Source organism: Solea solea, chromosome 6, assembly GCF_958295425.1.
Source record: "Solea solea chromosome 6, fSolSol10.1, whole genome shotgun sequence".
NCBI classification, from domain to species: Eukaryota; Metazoa; Chordata; class Actinopteri; order Pleuronectiformes; family Soleidae; genus Solea; species Solea solea.
Genome location: NC_081139.1, coordinates 4,232,463 through 4,253,009, shown reverse-complemented (window position 1 = coordinate 4,253,009; position 20,547 = coordinate 4,232,463). Strand labels below are relative to the sequence as shown.

Sequence of the window (20,547 nt, the reverse complement as noted above, 5' to 3'; positions counted from 1 at the left end):
GCCCCCTCCCCCTTCACTCTGCCATTGGTTTAGTGGCTTGGAGATGATAAATGTGGTTGGCTCCCTGAGCTGTCTATTTGGTTTTGCAGGGATGAGAATAGGATTTAACAGCCCTGCACACCAGATGCTGTCAGACCCATGTGAATGACTGTATCCGGGTGGAAGGTCTGAGGAAATTTACCCTGTGGTGTCTTCTCTCTGACCCTCAGTGACTTAAATTGACTCTGTCATAAAAACACAAGCAGACACTGTAGGCTTTCAAATGTAAAGATTTTACTTTCATGTGCATAGTTTGTACAAGTATTCTCAAAAGTGAGACATGTGACACATTGTGCACATTTCTATTGGCGTGCATTACATGAATGAACTGGTTTGTTTTACAATCATGCGACACTTGAGAATGTTCAGCTGCTGCCGCGTTAGTCTTCAGCTCATTTTAAACAAGTCCCCAGTCATCATGGCCACAAATTCTGAAAGAGTCAAAATCAGCATTACATAGTATTGTATTTGGAGATTTTGGATCAATCATTTACCACAAATGTTAAATTTAACAAAAAAAGAGGAATTGATTTCCATATACTCAATAAAGAACTAAATAGTTGTAACATCTGTTTCTGTGGATTTCTAAAGTCAGTATTAATAGAAAACATATGTATATTTTTGCCAAATATTATATTGATATATCTAATATAATTATCTATCTATCTATCGATCTATCTATCTATCTATAAGCTAACTAGCTAGCATCTATCTATCTATAAATCTAAATTGTTGAAACAAAATATTTATTTTCTGAATAATTAAGTGAAAATTTAACCTTAAAGATCAGCAGGATGTCTTTAAAGAAATTATTAACAAAGTCACAACAATGACACAGTATTTAAATCACATCATCTCATTAAATAGATTTAAATGTCACATATTGTGAATATACCTTCATAATCAATGGTGCCATCTCCATCTTTATCTGCTTCCTTCATCATCTGCTCAGCTTCAATCTCATTCAGCGGTTCTCCTGCATTGGTCAGTACATACCTGAACGTGATAAATCAACATAATAAGACAGTTAACTGATGGTGACAATTAATATTCACACAAAGTGAGCACAATATTGTCTATTTAAATTGAGTTTTGAATTAGAGCAAATAAGCAGATGAGGGAGCGGAGGATCGTCATAATGAGTGGTTTTGTCCTATTTCTTTCACCAATAGTATTCTTACTTGAGTGTGTTCCAGTCAATGTATCCCTTGGCTTCTTTATCAAAGACTTTAAAAGCAGCTCTGAGCTCAGCGTCTTGGTTCTTGGTTCTTTCATGGTACAGTGCCATCAGACCCAGGAAGCTGCCACAGTTAAATACGCCTTTGCCTGAAATGTCACAAGAAATAACAAACTTTAGTTTGTCAATGAGACAGATACACAGAGAGCAAAGTGTGAAATTAAAAATAAGTTGACCACTAAAGGGTGAAGTTAAACACAGGTGCTTTGCAAGTGTTTGTGACCCAATATCTACATTTTTCTATTTGGGATATGGATGTGATTTTAAATTCATTGCAAACCTTTACTAGAACTGATTCATTATTAAAAGAAATGTCAGGTTTGCAATAAACCTCTGCTTTTATTAGATTATTTTTTTCCTTTTTTGAGAGACCAAATACGTAGTAAGAAACAGGTAATTAAATGGAAATGACATCCTTCAGCACAACAATATTTGACAAATATTTCACATGAAATTCAAAGTTGAAAAGTTTATTAGCTCTTAGAACACAGAGCTTTCCGGCTGCTTTTTCCCATTTTTATGTTTAAACATACAGTATATACAGAGGTTATAAGAATGTGCAATATAAAGTGTCTTATCCTTTATTTCAGCACAACCTAGGCGATCTGATGAAACTTTTTTCTTTAAATGTACAACTGTATAAACACAGTAAAGAGTAAAAAGCTCTCAAAATGTTTAAAATCACAAAATGTGTGCAATTTGGAAATACGTCACAGTACAAAGTTCACTTGGAACAAAAAGAATTTCATGAAAAAATTCATGAAATGAATCATAACTTTGAATCAACAACACATAAGTTGAAGGAAAAAAAACAAATGTTTTTTAAAGCCTGAATATGTGACCTTCTAACACACACACCCAGGATGGGAATAATACACAACTCCTTATATGGACTAAGGAGTTGTGTATTATTCCCATAGCAATTTACCATGGATGCACCTGCGGCACGTGATCCGTGCCACGTGAGCCCTAAGGGTTAAGAAGAAGTCCACCTTAAATGAGTAAAATGATTTTCAGCGAAAATCATGGAACGGCACAAAATGAATCCTCTGTTCAAAGTGACCGGAGAAATATCTTTAAGCTTTTGTTCCTTTATGGTGTTTGAGTGTCATTTATTTTACTGGGGAGGAAATATGATAACTTTACTTTGTTGTTTTGATTAGTTATTTATTTATTACCACATAAATAAATAAATAAATAAATCAACACACACCATGGACTTATAGCCAACTTTTCAAACAGGCTGGCTGCAGTTTATAAACTGTAACTCTAACAAGGGTATCAACTAAACATCACCCTCAGATGATTATTCCTGATAATGAAACCTGCATGTATCACACAGTAAAACACTGCCATCTAGTGATTACTGTGGCTCATCTCCGTAAACGCATTACTGTAGATAATGTTTTTTTCATAAAGCACTTTGGAAGATGTTACTTATTTAAGAAAAAAAAAAAGCTGCTCTATAAATTATAAATCTGCCTGGAGTCACAACAGACATCCACAGCTGCAGAGTGTAAATCTTTTAGATTAGTTTAATTTTATCAGCCTCTCAGCACTTGTAGTTAAATGACTTCCTTGAATCAGATGTAACTTTACAAAGATAAACAGTTTTACCTCACATATGTACACAGTCTAGAATCTAGATATACCTGCTGCCATTTAGCTGAATAAATATTATCTAGGATGATATTGGTGTTAAATGTTGACAGGGTTTAAAGTCACTGCAAGCTTAAATTCACCATCCGTGTCGACGTCTTTGGCCATCTGGCTGAGCTCTCTCTTTGTAGGATTGATTCCCATCAAGCTCATCGCTCTCTCCAGCTCCTGTGTCTTCACGTCGCCATTCCCCTCTTCGTCAAACATCTCGAAAACTCCCTTATACTCTGTGATCTGCTCCTGTGTTAATTTGCTGACCTGGAACCTCACAGAGAACACAGCTTAATGTCATGTATCTATGAAAAAAAGGGATCTTTTTAAAGCATCATGCAGCATTATTCAATGTAAAATGAACAGTTCTGTTGGTGAATTTAGTTCCTTTTGTCATACTCACCATTGTAATGCTGCTAGTACAAACACAAGTGAGGAGAAATACTGTGACGACGGTCAGTGCAGAATGAGAGAATGTCTCAGCCTCGTCATTTTTACACATCTAATGCTCTTTCCCTAGAGTTTAGGAACGCCTGCTTCAAGGCCTTTTATGGCCCGGAGAAGGTTGGACTTGCTGATCATGGATGAGGAATATTCAGATACTGTTAACAAGTCAACAAATATATGTTTTTTCAAACTAACAGCGGCTATAAAAGGCTTTTCGGATATAAAATATAATAATTTTTTAATAATAAAAATAAAATAACCAAAACACAAACATTCAAATGTATTTTCTGTGACCTCACTATCACAAGTTCTACTGCAATTAGCTTTCTGTGGGCCATTAGCAGGTGTTTGTGTGTGTGCCCCAGTGACGCTCGGGAAAGCAGACGACCAAATAAGGAAGTACTTAACAAGAAGAAGTTATGTCCAACGTTGCAATGGGAACATTAGGAATTTCACATTTGTTGGCCAAGGGGATGAGCTATTAATGTCTCTGTGCCATGTGTATGGAAATGGTCCTCAGTATTCAGAGTTTGAAGGGAGATACAAATAAACCTAAGTGAATCTGTAACTCAGTAGACAGACAGACTGTTGGACAGAAACTACTCTTTTTATACTGATTTTTTATTTATTTATTAGAACAAGTTCCTTGGCAGAGTCTCACACATTATGACAAGTATCAATACTCATTTATACTGATTTGTAATAGTATTTACAAACCAGAACAAAACCTAGAACCAACGGAAGATTTGTTTTACTGAGGAGTTTATAACCTGTATTTCTTATAGCACGTTTCTGGTCTTGATGACCACTCAAAGCTGAGTCACATTCAAGGTTAGAATAGTTTTGGATTTTTCATTCGTTTTTTAAAACTGTTTTAAAAACAACATTAATACTGAGATTAAAGTCAGAATTCTAGAATTCTAAGATGAAAGACTTTAAAGTAATTCAGGGCATTATTTTAGATTTTTCGAATCACAAGCGCCCCCACAGTTGCTGAGTGTAACTGCCCTGTCGTAAATACCCTCTAGGTGGCAGCAAAGTTATAGTTTATGTCAAATGCCAACTCTCTGTGGTTGGATTTGCTTTATTTACAGACAGTTTCATTGCTGTGTGTCATCACTTCCATATAGAATATAACAGAAAGAATAATATTTTTTAATGTTTTTTATGTTTTTATAATTAGATGGAACAAATTAACACAACTGATATTTAGTGCATTGTTACGGAAAAGTATTAGTGTAAAAAAAATAAAAAAAAATAAAACAGCATGAATTCTGAGATTAAAGTCAGAATTCGAGAAAAAAGACTGACATTAAAGTAAGACTTCTGCCTTTAATCTCAGAATTCTGACTTTAATCTCAGAATTCATGCTTTGTTCTTTTTTTCTTTCTTTTGACTTTTTTTCTAAAATTAGAGTTAGATTTAAGGGTTTTTTTTAGAGCGGGTTTGCTAGTTTTTGTTATTTCTTTTGTAAATGCTTAGTTTTGTTTGTATTAGTTTTAGTGTTCAGTGTTTAGTGTAGAGGGTTTTTTGTAGGAGTATTTGCCAGGTGCAAGATTCAAAAAGGTGATAATAAGTTTTGTGTTTCAAATACAACCTTTCAAAATTGCCAGCAGAGAAAAAATATATACATATATAATTAATTTACAAAGACAAAAATGATGCACATTTGTGCTACAATTTTAGTTTGTTTTATAAACACACAATTCCGTTTCAGTTAGTTATCGGGTTAGTTAAAATGTTTTTTTTAATTTTAGTTTTCATTATTTCTGCAGTTTTTGTTAACTATAATAACCTTGTTCACATAACAGATTTTACCATTCAAACATTCATACAAGTCTATCTATGTGCAGCTCTAAACTGGAGCTTATTGAGTGTGCAGTCATCTGAATGTATGAATTGTTTTTGTTATTACCACAGAATCAGCAGTTCTTCTCTACTGAGGCTGTGGTGATGCTGCACGCTTGAAAGGGAAAGGTGAGACGATAAATATTCAGCTGCAACATCCAACTTTACCAACAGATGTTGCTAAATTCAACACACTACCTGCACTGGACAGAAGTGCAGACACAAGTTTTGCACACACATAAAGTGTGATGATCGTTTTATAACTTTTCAGGGAAATGGGGAGGCATTCAAAAGAGATCAATGGGAATCATCATGTATTTTAAAAATGTTACACTACATCATTTCCAAAACTATTGTTGCTTTTTACTGTTATATTCTGAATCTATTTACACACAGAGTACATACATAAACACTAGAATGCACATCAGTAGTAATTTAGGTCAATTTACGTTGTGGTTGACTTTGTAATTATTTCCTCCACCAGGGATGTTGTGTTATAACCTGCATGTGTCTGTCTGTATAACTCATTTTCTGGGGTATGTATGTTGTGGCCTAAGGAATAATTAGTTAGATATTGGTGGTTATCAGGGTAATGATTCAAGATTACTGTTTTTCTTTTTAAATATTAATCTTGTGGGATGAAAAAAAAGTATCTTCTTCTTCTTTTCCTTTCGGCTGCTCCCTTCAGGGGTCGCCTCAGCGAATCAACCTCCTCCATCTCATCCTGTTCTCTGTATCCCCCTCTCTCACACCAACTAACTTCATGTCCTCTTTTACTATATCCATAAACCTTCTCTTTGGTCTTCCTCTAGACCTCCTGCCTGGCAGTTCCAACCCTAGCATCCTTCTACCAATACACTCACTATCCCTCCTCTGTACATAACCAAACCATCTCATTCTGGCCTCTCTGACCTTATCTCCAAAACATCTTACATGTGCTGTTCCTCTGATTGACTCATTCCTGATCCTATCCATCTTCGTCACTCCCAAAGAGAACCTCAACATCTTCATCTCTGCTACCTCCAGCTCTGCTTCCTGTCTTTTCCTCAGTGCCACTGTCTCTAGACCATACAGCATCGCTGGTCTCACCACTGTCTTGTATATCTTTCCTTTCATTCTGGCTGATACTCTTTTATCACACATTACCCCTCACACTTTTCTCCACCCATTCCAACCAGCTTGAATGGTTCAAGTGGGGGTTGCAACATTCAGCCCAGTTTGCTTTCACACTTTTGCACTTTAATGAAACGAACCAAACCTTTTGAATAACATATTACCCTCCTCGTCTGCATCAAGAATTACTGAAGGAGAAGACGATTCAGCTGTGTAAGAGCTCACAGTTGATTGAAAAGAAGAGTTTCTCCCGGCTGTTATTCTACACGTGTATATTTTGGTTGTGTTTACCCACAATGCCCTGCGTTATAGTCCGCTTCCTGCATTTGGTTCACTTGAAGCGAACCAAGACCTACTGTATGTTTTAGGCGAACCAGAGTTCCCTTCTTAGGTGCACATCAGAGTTTGGTTGCGCATTTACATCTCCCCAAAAGAACGTACATTTCTGAGCAAATGAACCAGGGTTTGATTAAGAAAGGGTGGTGTGAATGCACCCTAAGATGGAGCAAGAGATGAGGGGACTCTAATTACAATTGTTTCATTTATTAAAAATGTTTTATTTGTTTCATTCTCTACACACTCAAGTCAAAATTCCTCCACAATCACATATTTCTGATTTTGCTCCAAGTACCACCACAGGAAGCTCATGTACCACTGGTGGTACAAGCACCACAGTTTGAGAACCATTGGCTTATAGAAAACACTTAATGCAGACAATATGTTACAGTGTAGTTTGGTCTTATATTGGATCTGAAGCATGAAAAACTAATAATTTACATTTTGTTCCTGGTTTATACATATTCCAATTTCCTTTACAACCTCACTACCCAGAGCTTTGCTGGTGACAATGTTGATTTGTGCCGTCTGAATGGCTTCCTCTTGTTTAGTTATGTTTAGAGTCCTACTGAAATTATTTGCCACTTCCTACTTTAGAAGCCAAATTGGGGCCCGCCTTACTCCTCTGTCTTTCAGAAGAACTGGTTAGAATAAAACAAACAAACATTGGTGTTGCCGCCTATGCGTTGTAGTGCACTCTAATACAAATACAACAATACATCAAATGTGAAGTACCGAACATTCACGGTGGTTGATAACGCTGGCATCTCCAGCTGTAGATAAAATCACGAAATACGGTATTCTCCCCCATCGGTGCTGCAACGTGGGGTTTCCCGGCTCTAACTGCAGGGTCACCGCGCCCATCTCGTCGTTCGATGGACGAACGACTGTGTTACCACGGAAAGCACTGATGCTGAGATTTGCAGAAGGGACATAGTCGACTGTCTTGTTGACTTTCTGTGACTGTACAGATTAGCCTATTTGTTTGCCACAGCAGTGTCTTGAGTACACAGCTAGTGGGTGTGATTCTCCACTCTCCTCTCCGGTTGGTTGACGGAGGTTGTCAAGCTCCCTAGCTGTAGCCTGCGCACGGGAAGGGCTGCTCCTCGGAAAACTAACGCTAGCTGGCTAGCTAGTTAGTGAGCTAGCGCTGTGGTGTTCGTTGATGCGTGGATCGGAGGTACACACCGCCCTGTTTTCCAGTCAATGCCAAAACGCAAAACCAAACGCAAATTGAATCAGGTAAGATGAAAGTAAAACAAGGATAATGCTGCTTTGCCATCTTTCACTGTATCTATTAATACCAATAGCTGATTAATTGTGGCGGAATTGGACTGCCCGGGGGTGGGGTAGCGATGGCTAGCTTCCTTAGTTAGCTCAGGTTCGCTAACGTCAGGTTTGCCATTACATGTTTAACAAATTCGATAAGTCAGCGTACACGATACTTTGCAGCTGTGGCCCCTGGTGCCCAGTATTTGATTCGAATATGCAAGTTAATGTGAAAAAGCTATCTCCAAGTCAGCTGGCTCATACATCCATTAATTTAAGTTGGTTTTACTGCTGTTCGTGTTAACAAATCCTGTATGGCGGTGAACGTTGGCCAGTGAGGCTTATGACAGTGATGACCCAGCGGTGTTGCCTCTTGGCCTAAAACACACTACTCTAACCATGTATGGGGGTTAGTGAACGGATTAAAAAGTACTGGATAGAAATGCTATGGTGAATTTAGCACCGCCATAGTCACGATGTCGTCTTGTAGGCCGAGTGTAACTGTTGCATTTCAAGATTTTGCTATCAGTTGATGATGACACACTGGGTTGGGCTGGAAAAAATAAACGTCCCGTAAACAGAAATCATATAGTAAATGTTAGTTACCGGCGAGTAGCTAACATTACTAACTCACCTTAACATTACACATTATAAATACTAATGCATGTGTTAATATATGTGGGCAAGATCCACTCTTTTTCAGGGCGAATTACTGTATCCGCGTTAACACCCTTTTTACAAGCCGAACTATTAAGTTAGCATTTGGCTGCCTCTGCACCGAAACGGGCGCACCAGTGCAACGCCTATAGCTCATGTTGGTAACATTATTTTATGTTCCACCCGTTAACACATTTAAAGTTATGTTGGGGAGTGTGGTTGTTGGTCATTTATCACTATCGAGCGCCCGCATTCGTTGCATTTACTGCTTACTTCAGGCAATCAAATAGGCCATCGCCGCCCGACCTTGCAGTTTTACAGGCTTGGTTAAACGGAAGGTCTTGGAAACCAATAAGTATACCGGTACGCCGTAATCAAATTAATCGAACACTGTCTGCTTTAACGAGATTATTGGTGTGTAAGTAAGTGGATCTCAGAAGGCCGAGCAACCAGCGAGCTTCTAGATTTATTTACAGCTGGCTTCGAAGCTAACTACATAGCACTTGGTGTAATTGCGGAAGAGCAGCCGAGTACCCCAAAGTTTCGTTATTTTGCATTCGATATTGTGAGCTATAGGGTTGACCTGTCATGATATGTCTACCCGACTTTGTTATATCTCAAGTGATTTTTTTTGTTTGTTAGCGAAGTGAATGAGTTCGCTGCTTCCTTGAATTGCAGCTCTGCCCTGCCTGCAGGCCTACACCGTCAAGCCTGCTAGCAGGCTAACCAGTAGACAGCAGTCTGCAAGATGGCGTTTAGCTGCATCTTCTTACATTTGTAAAAGTTGTATTATTTCCAGCGCGTTTTAAGTGGGTGAATAAGATTAGTCAGATACAATCCGTCCCATTTACTAGTTTTTATTTTGTCACATTAGGAGTTTTATTCGAGTACAAATTCTACTCATGTGTGGAGCCTCTGTAGACAGTTTTACTACACAAATGAGATTCAAGAACTTGGTTAAAACGGCTACCTCGCAGCCATTCAAATGCAATGCAAACTATCTACTGTTGAAGGCAAATCACAGTACTGCACATATTCACTAAGTCAACTGTCAGTTCACCAAATACAGTGTTGAGTAAACTCGTGCACCAAAGTCTCTTAGAAAATGCACATGCTTGTATTGTGTGTATTTTTTATTATACTGTATTTATTGTTTTTCATTTGTTTGTAAGAGTACTGTGCTAAAGGCCCAGGGTGTCATCAGCTTATGTCTGTCAAATTCTGTTATCATTGGCCTTTGGAATGATGTGACTGAATGTTGGTCTTGTATTCAACTAGCTGTCAGTGAGCTTAACTCATACAACATGTGCAGGTCTCCTTTTTCAAAGAAGATATTTTTGTCATGAAATGGTAAGACAAACACAGGTTTTACGAGTAACATTAAATAAGCTTTTATTCCAGTTTGAAGAAAGCCAGGGTTGTGCTGTTGTTAAAGTTTAAGGGCAGGTCACACTAAATACTCAACACATTAACCCATAGAAGCTGTTTTCTTTCTGAAAACTTTCTTCTTTTAATGCTGTATACACATCTCCCCATATTTTCTGCATGTGTTCCAGTAAAATTGTACTGTATGATCATTATAGCTTTGCTTAAAACAGGGTTGTATCAGGCTTATGATTTCAGAAGCTGTGTGGAAATCCAGGCACTTACATTTAGTGTGTTGTGTGTAAAAGAAATAAGATTAAACTCATCCTTTAATGATTGAGAAAACATATTTCTAATTCTCCTGAGCTGGCTTTGCCAGCTGTCAATGTCAGTGGACATGGATAGGATTATAGTCCGATTGACTGAGGATTTCAGCTTTTAGGATTATGAAGTTGCGCTGTGATATTGCTGGTTATGGCTCTCTCTACGATCCAGCTTTAGCTGTGAAACAGTGCATTATCATAATTCAACAATACAGATAAGCTGTCTTGTCCTTTGAGAACATGTGTTTGCTTACCCACTATAGTGTGTGTGTGTGTGAGAGAGAGAGAGAGAGGGAAAGAGATGCATTTATTTTTTAATTCTAACTAAATTATACCTTTTTGAAAACAGCAGGCAGACTGCACTCAAGGGACCTGAGAACAGCTAGTGAGCTACTATTCCAGGCTGTTTGCTACTGCTCATTGTTTATCATGCTGTCAGCTGACCCTGATCAGGCGCTTGAAAAGGAGAAGTGATGAGGGAGAGGAACTCCTTAGCTGTAAGCATCCACAGAGGTCAATGGGAAATGATACTTCTAAATGTGGAGAATATTTAAACTTTAGATAGAGCTATAATGAAGCCCGACTATCCTAATTTTGTAAAAGGACATAAATGGTCATGCATCAGAATTATTTGCAAATTATTTTCTGCTTCACTGTTAAATTGCTTTAACATTCAGTGGTTGTTGTCTTTGTGTGTTTTCTGTTGTAATGGAGCCGATTAATGTCTTATAGAAGGAAACTTGCAAAGAGTGTAGTCAGTGTAAGTGATGCATCAGAGGCTGATGGGTTTTAAAGTGTGACTTCCTGGTTTTTATCTTCCAATGTCATGCAACTCATTCCTTAAATATTATGTCTTGGAAGTGTAGTTGTTGGAAGGCAACAAGGTTCTTACAGTAACTCTGACTCTGTACAGAAGCAAAATATATTGCTGTTATTGCTGAAGGTCACAATTGTCTGTAAATATTTTTGTAATAATGGCTGTCACAAATGGCTTTGTCTGGTTTACTATAAAGAGTACAGTTACACGTTTGTTTCCTGTGTGCTTTTGTTGGACACTCTTGAATAATTAATTGGATGGGCCTGGGCACACTGTTTTTCTAGCAGTAACTATCCGTTTTTATTCTGATATCATAACACATGTCTTGCACACTCAGGCCATTGACTTGTAATATGAACTGTGAGTTTCTTTGGTTCTCTGTCTGGACTGTCATGAGTAAAGTGTTTAACATATATATATATATATATATATATATATATATATATTTAGTTGTATTCTGTGGGAGCCTCATGGCTATGTGTTAATGTAAGAGGCTTATTGATTGTTGCTAAAATTCCAGAGTACCAATGTTGATGTGAACAGGATAATGACTGCTTTTCACATCACTGTAAAGTCGTACTGTTCTGGCAATCTGAATTATGTGTCAGTATTATGGTAGTGAAAAAGTAAAGTTGAACTGTGTATGTGCATACATACTGTAATTTAGTCGTATTGTTGCTGGCTTTCCTTCTGCTCTTAAAATAACTTGTCATGAACAACATTGCGTATGGTTGAGAATATGACCTTGAATTTGAAATTTATATGAATGATTTGAGTGTTTCATGTTATTTTTTTGTTGTTTTTGTTTTCTTAGATCAACAAGTGCCCCAGTAGCTGGAGAAAGGTAATTGATAAAGCAGAATAAGATGAGTGAACTGGACCAGTTACGCCAAGAGGCGGAGCAGCTCAAAAATCAGATCAGGGTGAGTAACAAAACACTTTATTTTATCCTACCAAACATGAAAACCACTATATACAACTAGATAGCCAAGCTAAGTCCGAACAACTAAGATAGGAGATGTACACATTCTGTCTGACATATTTGCATTTCCTTCGTTTCAGGATGCCAGGAAAGCATGCGCAGATGCCACACTATCACAGGTAATGTTTAATCTTAGGATTTTTCCTTTGGTTTGGAAAAAATGGTATGTAAATCATCAGATAACTTACTGCCTGTTTCTTCTTCTTTTATTAAGATCACAGCTAATATTGACCCCGTTGGCCGAATCCAGATGCGTACAAGACGAACGCTGCGGGGTCACTTGGCTAAAATCTATGCCATGCATTGGGGAACAGATTCCAGGTAAACTCGATACATTCTTATTTCACACCTAATTGTCAAGCAAAGTGTGAAAGGTGAATTATATGAGTTGCTGCATTGTACAGTTAATGTATAAATAATATTTTAGGTAGACTGGCAGGAAATATTTTTGTGGTGGTGGTTTCAATATTGCTGTTCTCGTTTGTGTAGGCTCCTGGTCAGTGCCTCTCAAGATGGCAAACTCATTATTTGGGACAGCTATACCACAAATAAGGTAAGTCATGTCTTTGCTGAAAGAGTTAATGTCTTAATTAAATCTGCAAATGCCTATTTTTTTTTAAAAATTTCTAATTGGAAATTAAAGTAACAATAGCAGGTAAGGCCGAGTTCACAATGGAGTGAAAATTATGTTGTTCCTGTAAAATCACTCCAGCATCCCCGATATTATCTAACCACCGAAACACGCACTGTTTTTGTGTGTGGTAGAGTTCTCAACATTTCGGGTCAGGTTCGGGTGGACAATTCATGCTGGTGTGTCGGGTTCAGCCTTAAAGACCTGTGGTTTGGGTCGGGTTGTAATTTTCAGGCCTGTTGAGAACTCTAGTGTGTGGTTTAGTTTAACAATACAATTTCTCAAGAATAAAAATAATTTTACTTGGGACCCATTGGATTTTCCTGGGGCCCATGCAAATCTGCTAACGTGGTGTATGGAACTCACTAAAGTGAAAATCTATCAACATCACTTCAGGATACTGTAATGTGAAAAGGGGTCACAAACAGAAACTGCTAGTTTGAGCCCTTTTTAAAGTAAACTGTGACGTTCTAGTAAGTGCCAGTGAGTAGTATCTTATTGACTCGTGAATACTATCGTGTTTCTACCAAGGTGCAAATTATATGGGCCTGAGTATACAGGATGTTGTCTAATGCCTTTTGGAGCATTACAGTCTGTGCTCTGTTCTCACTTTAGTTGCTCCTATAAATTGGCTTACAGGTGCTTGAATAGGTGACCTGGACCCAATGCTCTAGAGCAGTGGGGTGAAAATAATGAGTCTAGCATTAGATAAAGTTATACCTTGAAATGAATGGAATAGAACCCACAGGCAATAGCACTGGATGTTGTACAATAACAGGAATGGACACTGGAGAGTAGGATGTCAAAAGTATTTATACATTTGTGTGTTTTCTTACCTTTGTTATAGGTTCACGCCATTCCACTTCGATCTTCCTGGGTCATGACTTGCGCATATGCACCTTCAGGAAATTATGTGGCCTGTGGTGGCTTAGACAACATCTGCTCCATTTACAACCTGAAAACACGTGAGGGGAATGTACGTGTGAGCCGTGAGCTCGCTGGACATACAGGTAAAAACTTTTTCAGCGGTGACTTCCTAGTTCTATGCATTTTATGCTGCATGTAGAAACCAAAATCATTGGGTGAATCCCTTGTAACATTCCTATTCAAATGTTTATTCATTAAACATTTTCAAATTGTCAAACCCATTCTTATAAGGTGTAATGTTTTATCTTTAATCTCATCTGCCCTTTGTGTTAAATGCAGATTGGGAACAGAACACAATTAGATATTACATGTTGTAATCACACAAAATTTAAGATCTTCTCCTATCTTAGAATAATTTACTGCTGCACATGTGCTCAAATGTGCAATTTAGTTTACTATCAAACATGCAATTTCATATGAATGAACGCTTGTTTCTTTGAATTTTAGGATATCTATCCTGTTGTCGCTTTCTTGATGACAACCAGATTGTTACAAGCTCTGGAGATACCACTTGGTGAGAAGATTTTCACATCATAGTTTTTTGTGTTAAAACTGAAAGTAAAGAATTGTCAAATGGTTATTATCCTTTCTTTTATCTTCTAGTGCACTTTGGGACATTGAGACTGGCCAGCAGACAACCACATTTGCTGGACATACAGGTGATGTCATGAGCCTGTCATTGGCTCCTAACTCCCGGTTATTTGTCTCTGGTGCTTGTGATGCCTCTGCGAAACTCTGGGATGTTCGAGAAGGCATGTGCAGACAGACATTTACTGGCCATGAGTCTGACATCAATGCCATCTGTGTAAGTGATTCACATGTACATGAGGAATTTGGAAAGTGATGTTTTATGAAAAATAATTGTGCAGAATATTTTGGTATTGTGTAGTTTTCTCCTGTGTTGTAACGGTCTCCTTTTTTTTGTCATTTTTTTTTAGTACTTCCCTAATGGCAATGCCTTTGCCACTGGCTCTGATGATGCCACCTGCAGGCTGTTTGATCTGCGTGCTGATCAGGAATTAATGATCTACTCTCATGACAACATCATATGTGGCATCACCTCTGTTGCATTCTCCAAGAGTGGCCGTCTTCTTCTGGCCGGATATGACGACTTCAACTGTAATGTGTGGGACACACTAAAAGCAGACCGTGCTGGTAAGTAATTGAAGCAAGATCACAACAGCCATATTGGCTTCATGTTACAAAAATACTCTATTTTACTATTTGAGAATTGCAGATTATTTGCTTGCTTGTCAGTTGTCCTGAGACCAAGTTTAATTGTGGTACTATTTCTAGGTGTGTTGGCTGGACATGACAACCGTGTTAGCTGTCTTGGAGTTACTGATGATGGCATGGCAGTTGCAACAGGATCCTGGGACAGTTTTCTGAAGATCTGGAATTGAAGCCTGAAGGTTCTTTCATTCTTTTTTTAAAAATTGTTTCACCATTTTCCCACAGTATACTTTTGAAGCTATTCCAAGCAAAAACCTGTAGTTGCAGATGTTTGCCATACCCAATTCTTTTTCTTGGCTGGAGTAGAAGGTGATTTACTGATGGTGCTACTTTTGTTGCCTTACAGGTTTGAGAGCTTTATGGGTTCATTGAAATGTCTGTGTTTCTTTTGCTGATCAGCGCATTTGAGACACCTGTTGGTTTGAATGGATCTTGGCATTTTCTTTTGACTCTCATAACCAACAAAACTTTGTTGTCCCTCCATTTACAGTAAGCTCTAGATAAATGTCAGGGCAAGTTCACCTGCCTCTAGCATTTGTAAAAGTTTCATGGATTTTCATACAAGTTTTCATAGAGTGGTTGATGAGAGCACCTTAGACATCTTCTGCCCTAAAAGTTGCTGCCGTAATATTGTGCTTACAATACACCAATAAGCCAGAATGTGGCTGAACAGCATGTACAAAAAAAACAACCACAGAAAAGTGAAATGGAAATCCAGTTCATGGAAAATGCTATGTTTTTGTTTTGACAGGAAATAAAGTTATGACACTTGAGGTGATTTACTGGAAGTGTGATGTCACTACAACACACAACTACTTATATTAAGATACATTTGCTGCATGCCCCCCGAGGAAAACAATTAAAACCAGGTACCTGTTCTCATGTTGTGGCTGATTAGTGTAAATACATGAAAATGTTCCCCAGTGGTGACAGAAATAATCTTCTGTCACCATTTCAGTATCTGACCAAACAATTTTAAGATTTTTTTTAAGTGTTTGCCAAAAAGACAAAATGGGACATGGCTGGTAGCCTGTGGAAAGGTTATTATGAACCTCTTACACTTGAAACTGCAAATGAATCTTGCATATAACAATGTTGTGTGGTGTAATAACTTAGTTATCTGAAACAAGCTTTATTCATAAGATTTTGCAGGCTTCCCTAGAGACACAGAACTTGTAAGCCTGCTCTGAGGCTTGTAGATGTAAATGTTGAGGATGTAACTTGTGACATACTGATATTGACAATAACGATGTAAAAAAAAAAAAAAAAAAAAAAATTAAATACCCTATAATTTCCAATGCTTTCCCTTTGACACAATAACTCTGCATCACACTTCAACGTAAGGCCCTGGTATACTTCCCTGGTATGAAGTGAATTGTGTAATCGACACCCAAAATTTTTGCAACCGGGCTCAAAAAGACATCGCATGCGCAAACTGAATTTCCATCCCACAAGTAGGTGAAGTATTAAGCCCCGCTCACAAAGCAGAAAAAAAACATTTTGACAACAGAAGAAATAGTCGCCAAGGATAGTCATCCGAGCCTCGACCTGGCGACCCTCAAAAATGGCTGACACCCCGGCCCCCCTGCCTGAAGGACCTTTCAGCTGATGACCCGCTCGAAACCGGATGTGTCCGAGGGAGCTGTAGCATCGTTCTCTCCTTTGGTAGGAATGCGTCCTATTCCCTGCATCCAGACTTGAACCGTCACCCGTTGGTGAAGTGAGATACCACAGTACCCTGACGCGCGAGTACACCGGGGTCTGCAATGCACTTCGGTGCGCGCAAGTATACCAGGGCCTTTTAGTATTATGTCATATTTTGAGTTCAGTTTATTCACCAGAAATTGACAAGACATTAAAGGCAAAGATTAATTTAATTAATAACATTGTTAGGTTGAGTTGCAATCAAATTCCATCTGGCCATGATTATCATATCATTCAAAATCTGACATTGTGACATTCCCAGTGCATATAATGAACCCAATGAGCCTTAAACTTCTGTTTGACTTAAAGGTCCAGTGTGTAACATTTAGGAGTGTTTATTGACAGAAATTGAATGTATGTTTATATGAGTGTGGAATTGCTTTGAAGTAAAAACCCTTTTTGTTTTCATAGCCTTGGCACAAGCCTTTTTTTTTTCTTATGTACTTGTGGCAAGGGCCTTGCTTTACGGGGTCCACCATATTGTGCTGCCATGTTTCTACCGCATTTTCTACCGCAAATGTACAAACCAGCCCAGAGTGTGTTGTGCTTTTTGAAGCTACATGAACAAAATATCATCACCATCCTTTCTGGTATACAAAGGCCACCCTATTTCTGACCTGAGTGGGAAAGGGAGGGGCAGTGAGCGAAGACGTCCTCCATTCCTCGCAATCTGCCAACTCGCCATTAGATTTCACTAATTCTCACACGCTGGACCTTTAAGATTAGGCAGTTAATTTCTAAATTCAATTTGTCTTTGTTTCCCAGATGTTCTTTTAACTCCAAAGTTGACTGGAAGACCATTACAACTTCAGAATGTTCACAGCATCTTCTTCAACACTGTTTAAACTGACTTGGACACCACAAAAATGAAGGGAAACCAATGCCTTTCCTACACAAAGAAGAGCACAATTGTTTATCACCTAGTTAAGAAAGGATCTCCTGTGGTATCAAATCAGAAACTTGTGCATTCCTTCTTGGACCATTTTATGTTACCCTGAAAGAAAAAACAACAACACTATCATCCCATGCAAATGTGTGCGTCTTGAAAGCAAATGTTGGAGTGTAATGTACAAATTATTTAACTTTTTTTTTTTTTTTAAAGAATTATATTCTGATGGTTTGTTATTCTTGATGGCTATTCTTTTTTTTGTCATATTTCTTTAGTGGTTTTAGATATGTTTGAATTACAGCTTGTCTTTCTAATCCAGTTAAATCAATTAAGACAGATGAGAGGTAACATGCAGAAGTAAACGCTTGGATCATATTACACGAGCAGCTTTCAAAATGTCCATGATGTATTTATATACTAGCTGTTTTTTGTTTCATCACAGCCTTTTGCACATGAAGAAGCTTTGCCTCTCAACTAATACTATGTTAACTAACAAAGCACATGCTATAAGTTATAAATGCTCATTCCAGTACTAAAGGAGTTATGAGAAGCGTATCAAGTTAACCCCCCTTAATTCTTGTACATGCCTTTGACTTTGGGTGGGATGGGTTGGGATTATAGCAAGGTAGGTGCAGAGATAATCGGGCATGGCTGGATTTTATTATATGGATGGGGGATTGTGTTTAGTATCCACTTTTGAGTGAAACACCTTACCCGACTAAATAGACACTTCCTTTGCTTGGGACTGCAGTTGCAACTCTGTGAATGAAATGTACAAATCAGTGTCTGAAAAAATTGGTCTGATATTTTTTAAGTTAAGGCATTTAATTTTGTCTGCCATGAGTTAATTTAGATGTGCATGCTGTAGACTTGCTTTCGATTGTGCAACAATTCTAGATTTTCTTTTATTTCTGAAAAGGAGAGTAACCTATTCATTGAACTTAATAGAAGCCAATTTTTTGGCTCAAGCTCTGCATACATCATGTACTAATACTGGTAACGCTATGCACCAGAGTGAGCAAGGATGGAGAAACACTTAATATTGACTGCGTACTTAGTGTAAATTCTGCTTACCAGTTCTCTTGATGCCAATTTTTGTAATAATTATAACAATCATTGTGAGAATTCTATTACTTCGAGTCATTTTCTCTCCTTCAAATCCTCACACTCAATGGAACAATAACATCCTCATATACTGTCCATACTAAAAAAAACTTTTGTACATTTTTTTTTCTTGGTCTTAAATTGAAAATCAGAGCATCTGAATGACAACATTTCACTGTATACAGAAGCACTTTTGTTAAAGTTGTGACATATTTTCACTTTTCTTTTTTTCTGCGATGATGTACAATAAATGTGATGTATTTGTGTGTGGCCACAAGTGAAAATGCAATTCAACTGAGATGGATTCCCTTTTCTCTTTCCATTAATATTATAGAGCTCTGCACCCTTATGTACCTTTTCACTTTTTGTATTTCATTTCAGTCTGTTGGTGTTCCACGGTGAGCTGGATGCAAGATAGATACTGTACTAAATTGTACTGTTATTGATTGAAAAATGTAATAAAAAGCTGTTTGAGATCTCTATTTGTTGTCTGTTTGAATATAAATGCAGAAATAAGGTGTGTCAAGAGGCCCATTGCACTCTAGTAGCAGCTGATATTTTTGCGAGAGGAAAATTTGGTTAGCAAAATATATCGGAATTAATAGGACTTGCTTGTTATAGATTCTGATTAGGTTAGCTACCTTGTGTTTTTAAATACAATCATACTTGTTTACAAATGACATGCACTTATCTAACCACAAGAAACTGGCACTTTTTCTACATCTGTTTATCTTTTAGTGGATAAAAAAAATGGTGATGGGAAATGCAGTTCACAAGAAATGCTATGTATTCACTTTTAGGGGCAAAACATGAGGTGGACAAGAAGGTTAGATTAAAATGCAACTTTTTAACATATAATTATTTTTATATTTAATTTAATTTAATTTAAATCTGTCCACTGTAACCCAAGATAAGTCGATTATGTCCTTTACATCCACCCCACACATACAATGCTATTGTGACCTAATGGGTAGAAGTGATGAAGCGTCTTGGATGACAGTTTAAAGGACTTAATCTTAACGCAAGCAAGTCCAGCTGCCTACTGCTAATTACTGAATATTGTGACTAAACAACACTGAGATACTACAAGGTGGGGCTTACATGGATTGGACTTGCATGTCCAGCACATCCCACATTTGGTCTACTCTAGACTGACATCTAGGTAATGTAGAGACCAGGTCAACACTGTAAAGTCGCCGCAGTCCTTAAAAAAAATCCCCGAAACATTTCTGCTGTGTGGTGGGGAATACTGAAATATTCTACTCAAGTAAAAGTACCACTGTTGTAATAGGTTTTTACTTAAGTACAAGTAAAAGTACTGGTCTAAACTCAATTTAAACTTAAAAAAAGAGAGTAAAAGTTACTTAGTTACTTTTTTAACAAGGTTGGGGTTCTTTCTTTTGTTGTACAAAAATGACAAGGGGACACAAATCTTACATTAATTGTTTTTAATTACAGACAAACCTTTACAAATTAAAGTGCTGACAAAATAAAATATGTAAACACATATTCATCATTCACCTGTCCTCATCTTTCATTCACCTATCTTCATCTTTCATTCACCTGTCCTCATCATTAATTCACCTGTCCTCATCATTCATTCACCTGTCATCATTCGCTCCCAAAGTTTCGGTGCCTGAATGTTTTTAATTTTTAAAATTCAGGCCAGCATTTTACTTAGTAACGGATGTCATTTAAAATGAAACAAAGTACAGTACTTACAGAAAAAAAACACTTAAGAAGGAATACTGTGTCCATGCATGGACGTATAATAATTGTCGAAGGATGCTGTACCGGAAAAAGAACAACATAAACAAACATTCACAAGCAGGGGGCAGCTGCCTTGGATGTACCATTCTCTCTTCCAGCGGGGGGGTGGTCGCAAAACAAAATAAATCGTTATCATTATACGAGTAATTTCGATTAATTACAATCAAAATGGAATGTCGTAAGCTTTTAGTTTTTACAAATACACA

The 20,547-nt window shown here is 37.6% G+C and overlaps 2 protein-coding genes across 4 annotated transcripts; one reads left to right on the top strand and one right to left on the bottom strand.

Moving 5' to 3' along the window:
• Window positions 1-256: 256 nt before the first annotated feature.
• LOC131461177 (calglandulin-like) lies at window positions 257-3,442 on the bottom strand. The gene is made up of 5 exons (XM_058632234.1): window positions 3,330-3,442; window positions 3,019-3,193; window positions 1,221-1,365; window positions 935-1,035; window positions 257-470 (listed from the first exon to the last, which is right to left on the bottom strand). The coding sequence occupies exons 1-5, from the start codon at window positions 3,426-3,428 to the stop codon at window positions 427-429; spliced, it is 564 nt and encodes a 187-aa protein (XP_058488217.1). The 5' UTR covers window positions 3,429-3,442; the 3' UTR covers window positions 257-426.
• A 4,060-nt stretch (window positions 3,443-7,502) lies between these two features.
• gnb1b (guanine nucleotide binding protein (G protein), beta polypeptide 1b) lies at window positions 7,503-19,053 on the top strand. Of its 3 annotated transcripts, none has more exons than XM_058631522.1 (11): window positions 7,503-7,912; window positions 11,916-12,024; window positions 12,164-12,202; window positions 12,298-12,404; window positions 12,573-12,636; window positions 13,562-13,724; window positions 14,089-14,155; window positions 14,245-14,446; window positions 14,580-14,796; window positions 14,938-15,053; window positions 17,344-19,053. In XM_058631522.1, the coding sequence occupies exons 2-10, from the start codon at window positions 11,968-11,970 to the stop codon at window positions 15,042-15,044; spliced, it is 1,023 nt and encodes a 340-aa protein (XP_058487505.1). In that variant the 5' UTR covers window positions 7,503-7,912; window positions 11,916-11,967; the 3' UTR covers window positions 15,045-15,053; window positions 17,344-19,053. The 3 variants fall into 3 exon arrangements, with proteins under 3 accessions (XP_058487505.1, XP_058487506.1, XP_058487504.1); XM_058631523.1 differs by having other exon boundaries at window positions 15,221-19,053; XM_058631521.1 differs by having other exon boundaries at window positions 14,938-19,053.
• Window positions 19,054-20,547: the final 1,494 nt, after the last annotated feature.

What these genes read in the sequence shown, in the direction of transcription:
- LOC131461177 (XM_058632234.1), bottom strand. Translation starts at nt 3,428, where the DNA reads ATGTGTAAAAATGACGAGGCTGAGACATTCTCTCATTCTGCACTGACC. An exon ending in GTACTAGCAGCATTACAATG is followed by an intron (nt 3,194 to 3,329) that starts GTGAGTATGACA and finishes GTGAGGTTCCAG; the next exon opens with GTCAGCAAATTAACACAGGA. An exon ending in ATTGACTGGAACACACTCAA is followed by an intron (nt 1,036 to 1,220) that starts GTAAGAATACTA and finishes TATCACGTTCAG; the next exon opens with GTATGTACTGACCAATGCAG.
- gnb1b (XM_058631522.1), top strand. Translation starts at nt 11,968, where the DNA reads ATGAGTGAACTGGACCAGTTACGCCAAGAGGCGGAGCAGCTCAAAAAT. An exon ending in AGCTCAAAAATCAGATCAGG is followed by an intron (nt 12,025 to 12,163) that starts GTGAGTAACAAA and finishes CCTTCGTTTCAG; the next exon opens with GATGCCAGGAAAGCATGCGC. An exon ending in ACTAAAAGCAGACCGTGCTG is followed by an intron (nt 14,797 to 14,937) that starts GTAAGTAATTGA and finishes TACTATTTCTAG; the next exon opens with GTGTGTTGGCTGGACATGAC.